Genomic DNA, 11510 nt, shown 5'->3' with positions numbered 1-11510 from the left:
AGTTTTAAAATAGGTGCCTATTTGGCAAGTGAGCATACTTCAATAAAAACAACAAAAATTGCTGTAGTTTATAATATCTACATTTGGTAGATTATGACACATACTTACAAAATACAAAAATCTTGCCGAAATCTAGCTCGTGTAGACGATGAGCAAAGTTGTTAAATTTTAACAATTTAAAAGTTAAAATAAATAAATCATTGTTATAAGTAGAAATACCGTGTAAAAAAATATAAATAAATACAAAAGTGTGCCATTTGATCGTTTTACCTTTAGCCTCCTCTACAGTTACGATCCTATAAAATTTTATAACAGAAATGTAACGATTAACAAAGAGTCGTTAAAATATTACATAATATAAAAAGTGGAGAAAGAGTTGTTTCAATTATAATAAAATGGAAAGAAGGATTGAAGCGGTAGAGCAGGAATGGGGGATACGAGGATTTGCCACATTAAAAATATGCCAATTAATATCTCCTATGTAACAATGATCCGCACTCAATTTCAAAGGTGCATAAACTTATGCAGTAATCAGATGCAAATCCATTTGAAATCTTAGTATAATCCAATTTTCAATTTCCAATTTTCAATATTTGCTTTAAAATATAACAGTGAAATAAAGTGCTTAAACCTTAAACCTTTATGCGTGAAGAGATAAAGATTCCACTTCCTTATTCATCTAGCTTTCTATTAGTGAGTTCAATGATTAAGTACCATAGAAGATACTGTTTACCTCTTTGTTATCTTTCCCCAACTATCGCTTCAAAAACTTATTTCACTGGAGCATTGTCAATTATTTTCGGGACCATATTAGTAAATATGCTAGTTGTTAATTCGCTGAACTATATCAATGTTTCGTAAAGCATGTACAATTTGTGGATCATTCAGTTGCGGTAGTAGTCGCGAAGTTATAGATGAAAAATTTTAAAAATAACTTTTCTCTCGAAAACTGCCAGTGCTATTTCATCATTCTGTGATAATGTCAATGCATATGCCCCATACACAAACGCAGGTACGACTTACTTAAACAGGTAAGTTTAATCTGCAGAGAGAGAGAGCTCTACATTTCAATTGCCTAATCAGTCCATAGTAGCAACTATTGGCATTGATGATTTTTCTTTTGATTTTTAGGCATATATCTTTGCTTTTGTTATGGCGGTGTCAGTATAAATTAAATCTTTAACTGATTTGAAAGTATAGTCACTTGCTATTAGATCAGCGTTTGAGCGACACTCATTTCTATTAGAAGTCGTTAGTCGTCGACATGAACGCCAAGCCCGGTTTCATAGATTCCTTTTCGTTAGCATTAAAGACAGCTCTATTATCACAATGATGTCGATATTGTCGTCATAAGCAAAGAGCTGTACACATTAATATAATATTGGTCTTATAAAGCTCAATAATAAATAAAAAATACAGCATTTTCAAAGTTTTCATTCCAATTATGCCAGCTTCCATTTATGTGTTTATAACTAAAGCATTGATGAGATGTCTGTTCTCATGTTGTTGTTGTTTTAACTTGAAAAGATCTGCTTGTGCAGTTTCTTTTATGTGTAGTGAACGGGACTTGGTCGTCGATCTCGATGAGTGACTCCGGAATAGAAACTCAGCCGTTCTTGGAATCTGTTTTCATAATTTTTTCTTAGCTGATATGGAATGAATGGTTTTATTATTTTTACTATAATAAACGATTTAAATATTCAATAAAAAACGAATACTAAAAGCTTTTTCAATAGATATTACTTACTTTAATAAGATAATAATTATTTTTTTAAATTGTTTAATTTTAAAATAAAATATAACTACTTATTTTACTTAGCTAGTATGTTATGGAGAATTTTATTTATTAATTTTTAAACAATATATATATTGCAAAGTTATAATTAATGTTAAAATAAAACAATGAATAAATGTAGGTATAAAGCCAATTAATAATTTAATTTTACTAAAATATTTGCAATTATAATAAACGATTTAAATATTCAATAAAATATGAATATTAAAAGCTTTTTCAATAGAGTAAAGATAATAGATAAATACTTATTTTTTTTAAATTGTTTAATTTTAAAATAAAAATATAACTACTTATTTTATTTAGGTAGTATGTAATGAATAATTTTATTTATTAATTTTTAAACAATATATATAATGCAAAGTTATTACTAATGTTGAAATAAGGCAATAAATAATTGTAGGTATAAAGCCAATTAATAAAATTAATAATTTAATTTTACTAAAATATTTGCAAGTATAATAAACGATTGAAAGATTCAATAAAATATAAAAAATTATAAACTTTTTCAATAGATTAAATGAAGAAGACATATATTTATTTTTTTTAGTTTTAAATCTAAAAAAACTTATAATTAATTGCATATATTTAATGTGATATATTATTGTATTTAATATAACCTGTACTGCACCTAATGAAATATACTTAATTTGTGCATGGCATGGAATATGTTAAATAATAAACTATTTTATAACAAAATCTTATTAATTTAAATAAAATATTTCTCTGCCAGAGGTACCTCAGTCAAGTATTTTATTGGTTGGAAATTTTTTTTTATTTTTCTATTCAATCTATTATTATTAGTTTGTTGGTTTATTAATTCATCGTACTGACTTTTTCTTTACTTACTTGCAGATTCTAATGAAACAACAACAACAATATCCCACACAGATACAAATAAGTCTGCAACAAGACTTGAATTATTGCTTGCATCACAGCAACAAATGCGATTGCAGCGAACAAATTCTGCATAATTATAATAAAAACAACTTTTTTACTAGAAAAGTGGAAAGTACCAACAAAATATAAGGAATAATTAAATAATTTCAACAGATACAAAAAAAACCTTTGAAATTACAATAAAGTTATTTCTTTTTTTATTAATTTTATTTTTTTAAATAAAAATCATAAAAATAATAACAAATCCAATAACAACAACATTGTGTGCTATGATGGTGATGATAACTATTCACCGACGACTGTTGACAGTGGTGGTGCTTATATTGATCCTATTAAATAATTTTGTAATTTCACAGCGAATTGTTAGTGGGAGTTTAAGTGAACAACAGCGACAACAGCAACAACAGCAACAAAAAGATCAGCAACAAAAAGAGCAGCAACAATTACCACAATTGGTGCAAGCAGCTACAACAACAGCAGCTTCGGCAGCAGACACGATAATAACAAAAAATGGTACACAATCGCTAAAAAGACAACAACAACAGCTGCAGCAACAAAATGGCCAAACAGAAAAGTATCTCATAAATAGAAATTCCACAATATCAACAGCGGAAAATGCAACAACTAATAAAATAGTCGCCTCGGCAACATCGAGCTCACAGGCGACATCTTCATCGTCATCGTCGTCATTGTCATCATCATCTTCTTCATTAACATCATCACAGACAGTGAAAAAAATTAACAGCGGTTCGCATAAAACTGGCGAAAGTAGCTATGAGCGAAATTCAGATGAAATTTTAAGTGAAGCTGAAGGTGAGTTTAGTTTAGCTTTTTATTTACTGATCAAAATTAATTAATGCATTTTTAATTTATACTTGTATTATTAATTAGTGAATAGTGTTAAAAGAAATTTGTGGAACCAGTATTCAACACAATCTTATGATTATTAACGATTTAATTACTGAATTAGTAGCTTCTTTAGATAGAAATATATAAAAGAAATTTTTATTAATTAGATTTTAGATTATAAAATTTTTTTAAAGGATAAGTACAATTATATTGGAATATAGGTTGTAAAAAACATTTTTGAAGTAGCTTCAGCAATAAGTGCACCAGTTAACCAAACGGCTTTGACCGACAATTAAAGATAATTCAGTCCAATAAGTAGAAATGCATTCATCTAATTTGACTAAGCGTGATTTCTAACCATCTTTAATGTGATGGAAACTTGTTTCGTTACTCCGGTTATTCAAACACATTTGACCTATAATTAAAGGCAATTCCTTCCAACAGTATAAACTTTTTTTTATCTAATTTGGTTCAGTGTTACTTAAGGCTATTCCAAAATTGAATTGAATGACAAAAAAAATCGTCTTAATACTACCCCGGCTATTCAAACGGCTTTGACAGAGATTTAAGGACAATTTCGTTAAATTTCTTAAACTTTTTCAGCGCTATGTGATCTCAGAAGGTGTCTATTTTGAATAAAGAGGAATAAAGTATTAAAATAATGAACGTTTCATATCTTTTCGGATATTTCTTAAAGTCAATTGTACTTTAGTATTTTTAAAAAATAGTTTAAACCGATATTTTCTAGTTTTATGAAAAATTCGATCGTTTTCAGAAATTATCGGTAGAAGCAATCAGTATAAAAACATCGATAGTAGCAAACTACATAAAATTAAAGGTATTTTGTGAGTATATATCTAGTCCATGTGCGAGTTCCAGTAAATTGATGTTAAATTGAGGGAAATAGTAAATAATGTCGAAATGGCAGCGAATGTTGGTATTTATTAGAATATCGAGTAGGATAAATTAGATAAAAATTAAGTAAATTAGGTGTTATCTATGTGAAAACATATAAATAAATATTTACATAATTGCAATGCAAAAAATCTCTAGGAAATTTTAACATACTTTACCTCAATTTACTCGAACTCGCACACTGTCCTTAGTGTTTTTAAAGACTTTATCAATAATTTTGGAGCTTTGGAGTTTTTAAAGTTGACTTTGTTTAATTTATATAATTTTCTTAAATAATAGTTTGATATTGATATTAACTAGCATTTATAATAATTTTTTGAGTATATTTCTAAATGTATTTAAAGATTCTATCGATATTGTATAATCACTTTACACCCAATATAATGTTTTTTTCCTTAAACTTGAGTTTGTTTAATTTATTTAATTTTTCTGAAATAAAAATGTAAGCACATTTTTAAGATATAATCTTGAATTCTGTTATAACCTTTACGAGGAGTATGTCTAACCAATTTACTATTCTCTGGTCAAATGGTCAATAAATAGCATAACCAAACTCATGTTAATCATTTAAACAGACTTAAAAATATTTTTAATCTTACACACAACTAAAGTTAATAAAAAAGGTTGCCAATACTTGCATTAAATAATCGTTGAAACTATCTGTCATGCGGGATACAGACAGACTCGTAAATATAGAGACTGAAGATTTACAAAGCTAACGACGCATACATTTGCTATGTAACGCAACATTAGACGCGTCACCTTGTTGTTGTACCTAATAGCATTAACGACTGTTAATATATTGTATGTTGTTGTGTTGTTGTTGTTGTTGCCGCTTGAATTGCTACTACTAATAAACATTGTTTATGGCGATCATCATTATGATGTTAATGATGTTGATGTTGTTGTTGTTGTTGTTTTTGTTGATGTGAATGTTAGCAAATATTTTTCTGAAAGAAAAACCAAAAATATGTTAAGCAATAACATAACAGTAAGGCAACAACAATTGTTGGTAGAAAAATAATTTAAAATACAATTGAAGAAGCTACAATTGCTGTCAATTATTACGTGATGCGGCTGGAGAGGAAACTAAATACAAATGTCGGAATGAGAAGTATGCAAAACAAAAACAAAAATAAAAACAAAAACAAAAAAACAGCAGTTGAAGTAATTTAAATGGCGGTTACAATTGTTGTTTTGTTGTTGTCAGTGGTGTTGGTAAATATGCTTTAATGGCTTTGCTATTAAGTTAGCAGTGAGGTAAATATGCACTTCTGATCTCTGATGATTTGTTGATATTCGAAAGCTGTGCATCGCTTTTTTTAATGTTTTTGGTATTTTAGTGGTATTTTAATTGAAATAAAAAAAATGTTTTCAGCAATTGTAGGTGTTAATGTTTAAAGAAGTATTTTATTTTTATTATAAAGTTTTAATTATATTTTATGCAATCCTTAATTAATAGTTAAATTAAACTTCAAAGATAAAACAATAAAGATCTGAGTGTGATACCCTTCACAAGGACGGAAAAGTTTTAATTTTCTATATAGGATGTAATCGGATTATCTTAATCCATGTTTTGAAAGAAACTTTTACAACGGGCTAAATCTAGGAATTTTCGGGTTATATGTAACCATAAACCAGCCCTTAAGGCTACCTATGAAGGCAACGGTCTTTAAAGCTGAAGGTTCAGCGGTTAGGAAAGTAATGCGGATAATTGGGAGTTACATCAAGGATATATGTAGTGTTAGCACATTTGTTAATAGGTAAACAGCAATTAAAGCCCTTCAATCCCCTATCATAATATTAAAACTAGTTAAAAATTTGAAAACGCAATTGACGAACTAAACCAAATAGCTGGCATCACACTAATATGGGTACCTGGATATGAAAACAACAAAAGTCAATGAAAAAGTAGACGGTTTGGACCACATTGATGCATCTGTAGATGAGTCTTTGTTAATACCGGTTATGTTTCTCAGGAAATATAACAATATAACAAGACTAGATTTTAAGAACTTATTAAAATTGACCACGTTAGAATACTGCAAAGCTTATTGTAGTTCTTTTTGGTGTGTAGGAACTCAAGCCGAGAAACTACTCTTTAAACTGCCTTTAATACTTACTGCAGAAATTGTGGAAGCTTCCAGAAAAAAATCACTTTTAAGCAGTTTCTTTGTGAATGCACATCAAACCACAAGAATGGTTTGATGTAGAAGAAGCATACTTGTGAATGGTGAATATAAAAGATTATCAAGTCAAGGGCTTTAACTATATATACAACCCTATAGTTTTGTCAGTTATGGTCCTGCATGGACCCAGATTGGATCTGCATTATTGAATCTCTTATAGTACATGTCAACATGCGCTCTAGGAGGGGTCAACGGAACACTTATTGCCTCAAAGTTCTAGCTTATTTAAAACCAGAGTTTTTTGTGAGCTCTATATTTTAGCTCACTCAACATTAATTCTTTACTGGAATTAAGTAAATACTTGCATTTATCAATACGTCCAGTTGGTTCAAATTTACTCAATTTTCCGCTTATAATTACGAAGAATATGAAATCAAAAAATCTTTTCTAATTAATTGAAGAAGATGTGATGCTCCTTGCACTTTATCTACGATTTAAATCTCTATTCCATTCTGGGATATATGATGTAGATTTAAATCTATTTATTATATCTCTATTATATTATAGGTTATATAATGAAGTTTTAAATTTATATTTCTATTATATCTCTATTAAATTGTAAGCTATATAATAGGGACTTAAATGGCACGCAGATTTGGGAAGCTCTTACATTTAAAGGGATTCCGTTAATGGTATATAACCAAAAAGTATTTCACGTTGTTTCACGTATTATATCATAAACATTGTCATAAATTACATGACTTAGGTTATCCTCTTCCATCCTTAACTATTTATATATCAATTTTCTTCATATTTCTTGATTATGTATAGCAATTCGTGCAAAAGTCATAATTATATGATAATAGTAGGAGTGTATCTTAATAAACTATTGTACATTAGTGTTTTGAATTAATTAAATCACAAATTACCGAACCTCGGAAATGAAAGAAAGCGAATAAATTTATTATTTATAATTGATTTTAGTATCAAAAAAGCTCACCAAACCTTTTTATGCATGAAATTCAAAAACGTTTAGTCAATATGTAAATCGTTTCCTATGAGTATAAATCGAATATAAATCACTGAACAGCTGAGAGTTTGGCTACCACCCGCAGTTGTTTAATCACAATTAAGGCCTTTTGATAAATTTTAATAACAAAACCGCATTTAAATGAAATTAAAAAGATACGCAGCGCTAAAAAGTGTGTTTAATTTGACTATAAATTCGTTTTGCATGCAAGTTTTCGATACAACTTCAACTTGAGATATCTCGATATATGTATGTTTGTACAGACTCAGCTCAGAGTATTAACCATGGAGGCATACACCAAAACGCACTTGGCACTCCATGTCATCTCAAGCATTCAAATTCAAATGTACTCGCATCGCATAACGCGTATGGAGGCCCGCCGTTGTTGTTTATTAACAAACTGATAGATAGACAGATATAGACAGATAAGCAGATAGACGGGTAGTCAGACAGATATTCACATATTTGGTTTTATTATTACGCAATATTAACGCATTTATTACGTTTAACTGCTTCAGTTTGTTTAAATAAAGAAAAAATTTATTAAAAATATTATTTAATTTTTTTTTAAATTTTTCGAAGTGTGATTTTTTTATGTTGGCTGTAAAGTGGCTTATAGTTGGTCACTTTCAGTTTTATGTTTATTTCATGTTTATTATTTTTATTATTTTGTGAATTTTGAAGACGTTTAAGCTGTTTTCAGATTTAAATAATAAAAAAAATTTAAATTTAATCATGTTTACATAGCCACCGCAGAAATAATTCCAATTATGAATCGGTTTTTATGAAGCACTCGTATTTAAGACTTATATATTTTTTTTTTTCAAGTATACAGTTTCATTGAGTTTCTTAAGAATTTTATTTAGGGAAATCCGCTCTTCAACCTGGGTAAGAAAATCCCTTCAGATACTGTGATTTGTTTCGTTTTTTATTTGATGTTTTTATTTCTCAAGCATAATTTAAGATACGATAAAAGTTTTTACTGAACTGACATTTTAGTGGTGATTAAATTTTATGTATTATATAAAAGGCCTTTATCGTTGAATTCCACCAAATACTCGTACATGATGACCACAATTGTTGTGATTAATGATTTTGAACTTTTGAAATAAAATGAGAACGTGTCGGTAAGATCTGCAAAAAATACAGCGTCGAGTAAGTATGCAATCGGCTGCAGTGAAGGGAAACATTTAAATGCATAGTTAAATGCAAAAATAATTATGTTTATTGCAAGGACATAAAAGATATATCACCTCAAATTACTTGAAAGGTTGTTGTTAAGTAAAACTTATGAAATTCTAATAAGTAGGGTAACAGTTTTTACGAATTGCAAAATAGACTTATTTTTAGTTTTAAATGTGTTTTGAAAATTACAAAGATCAGTGTAAAATAATTAACATGTGTCTATTTAGAATTCTTAATAAATTATTTTAATATATATGTATATTAAGAAGGAATCTACATTTTCATTGTACATCACCTACGTAATAGCGTCGAGTAGCCTACGCCAGCCAGCTCGATCAGTTGCTTGCTGTCGCGAGTTGGTAGTACCGAGCGCCCCCAGATTGTTGGCATCCGAAGATGCGGATGAACAAGAAAATGCCGCACTGGCGGCGCAGATGTTCAAGTCAATGATTTCAATATCATCGGCATAGGCAAACAACATTATACTTATGTAGAATATTATGCCAGTGTGGTTTAAATCTGTTGCGTAAATTATCGTTTCCAAGATCAGGTTAAAGTCACCCTTTCTGAAACCTCGTTTAGTATCAAACGGCTCAGAGAGGTTCTTCCCGATTCTAACGAAGCTGGTGGTATTACTTAACGTCATTTTACATAGCCGTATAAGTATTGTTGGAATACCAAATTCACACATAGCGGCATATAGAGTGCTTCTAGTCGTATTAAAAGCATCTTTGAAGTCGAGAAATGGATGGTGTGTGCCGAAATGTTTTTCTTCGGTTTTTTCTAGGATTTAACGCACTGTGAATATGTGGTTTAGGGTGCATTTAGCAGGTCTGAAGCCACACTGATAAGATTCAATAAGTTGATTGACGATTAGCTTTAATATTTCATATAGTACGTTTGACAGAACCGTATAAGCGATATTTGAAAGCCTGATCTATTACACACGTAATATAGTAGAAGACAGCTTTAATTATAATTATGATTCTAAATAATAATTTAGTTCCAAATATAATAGATTTAGATTATCATTTGTTATTTTCAGGTTTAGTTAATCTTATTTAACAACAATTTAAGATAGATTTCACATGGTGGGAATTTATTGTCCAAATAATCTTTGTTAAGTGTGGAATCTGAAAAGCTAATTGGTTAACCAATCGCTTGTGGTACTACGAGTCAAGCTTCAAAAGCAATTCTTTGTTTTATAGATTTTTATTTCTATGTTTTCAAATATTAGTATAAAGCTGTTTCGACATTATACTTTTCTCTTTCATTTAATTATAAGTTTGTGGCTTTGTAAGTAAACAAATTATAATTTTTTGTGCAGAAAATAATATTTACGACTAAGGAAGCAAGCATTTTTATTTCGTATTTTTAATATCATTTTTAATATCAAACGTTCATCACTTTTTATATAACTTCTTCCTCATTAGACTTTATTTCATTTTTGATGCTGTTAGCTGGATTTTTAAACTTTATTTCTTTTAATATTTGTGTATGAGCTAAGTTAAGTATTTTGTACATGCGTGAGTGAAGCGGACGGGTTTTAATTTGTTACTGGTATTGGATAGTGCAATCGATATTTAATATTAAGTTTAATATTTTCAAAACTTAACTTAATAACTCCTTTCAATGATGTAGAAGATTGAATATGAGCGAGACATAAGAATTAATATTATTATTGTAGTCAACATTATTAATAAAAATCTTTGATATAAATAAGTTATCTAAAGAAACAATTATATACTATATAATAAGCAATATACATATGATTCATATGTCTGTAAAATATATTTTATGTGGGGATATATTAAAGTAAAAAACTATTGACGGGAGGGCTTGGTTATCTAACCGACTTAAAAGTAATTTAAAAGTCTACTGCGTTCATAATAATATTTCAACAAAATGTTTCTTTTCTCAACGAAAATTTGTCTTATATCACTGAGTTTGTAGCTATGTTAAGTCTAATTTAGTTCAATTTTCTATGCTTTGAGTTTGAGTTGAAGAGCCAAAAGGCAAACGTAATTTTATATAATAAGCCCGCCTTTAGTAAGCATATTTAAAGTTATTAAGGTGATTTAAGTTGGCATGGATTCATATAAATATTAAAAAATATTGCAACTTGTAACAGAAAGTCAGACGAAAAAGGTTTGTATCGGTAACAAAGAAAAGCCAAGTAACAACGCATTTCTGGCTCTACAATACATATTTTTATTTTGCTTTATTTTTTCATATATATTTTCAATGCAGTAATTATTTATGATGAAACACTTGTAAATTTCTTTCTTAATTTTTCAGTTCGATTTTACATTTGAAAACATTTTCTTTGCATTCAAAAGCAGCTCGTAAATATCTATTTTAAAATGGGTTATAAAAATTATCTATGCAAGTTACAATATTGTCTTTTTAAAGACAATAACATATGAGTACAACGGCTATTGTAGTATCTTTATGAATTGTTTGTAAAAATATGGTAATTACTTTAAATGAGTCTCCACTAAGAATGTAATCTTTAATAAGTGTGCATTGCAGTTCGAATCATTTCGTCTTGATGTGATGGTTGAGTTCTTTTCATTTAGTGTCGATAATTGATTTTTAATAAGGAATTTTATGTAATAGTTTCGTAATAAATCTAAAACCGTCAACGTCAAAAAAAATTTTCTTTTTGTGAGAAAAGTCAGAGTTACTCGTCCGTGTATGTAAGACTAAT

At 28.8% G+C, this 11510-nt stretch overlaps 1 protein-coding gene across 1 annotated transcript; it reads left to right on the top strand.

The window, feature by feature from the left end:
* The first annotated feature begins 2964 nt into the window (after nucleotides 1-2964).
* LOC119678944 (ataxin-2 homolog) lies at nucleotides 2965-9270 on the top strand. Its single transcript, XM_038091068.1, has 2 exons — nucleotides 2965-3505; nucleotides 9107-9270. The coding sequence occupies exons 1-2, from the start codon at nucleotides 2965-2967 to the stop codon at nucleotides 9268-9270; spliced, it is 705 nt and encodes a 234-aa protein (XP_037946996.1).
* The last annotated feature ends 2240 nt before the right edge of the window (nucleotides 9271-11510 follow it).

Source organism: Teleopsis dalmanni, chromosome 1 (assembly GCF_002237135.1).
Source record: "Teleopsis dalmanni isolate 2A chromosome 1, ASM223713v2, whole genome shotgun sequence".
Taxonomy (NCBI): Eukaryota; Metazoa; Arthropoda; class Insecta; order Diptera; family Diopsidae; genus Teleopsis; species Teleopsis dalmanni.
Note: the sequence above shows the minus strand (reverse complement) of the source record. Positions and strands in the feature narration are given on the sequence as shown.

What these genes read in the sequence shown, in the direction of transcription:
- LOC119678944 (XM_038091068.1), top strand. Translation starts at nt 2,965, where the DNA reads ATGGTGATGATAACTATTCACCGACGACTGTTGACAGTGGTGGTGCTT. An exon ending in AATTTTAAGTGAAGCTGAAG is followed by an intron (nt 3,506 to 9,106) that starts GTGAGTTTAGTT and finishes CCTACGTAATAG; the next exon opens with CGTCGAGTAGCCTACGCCAG.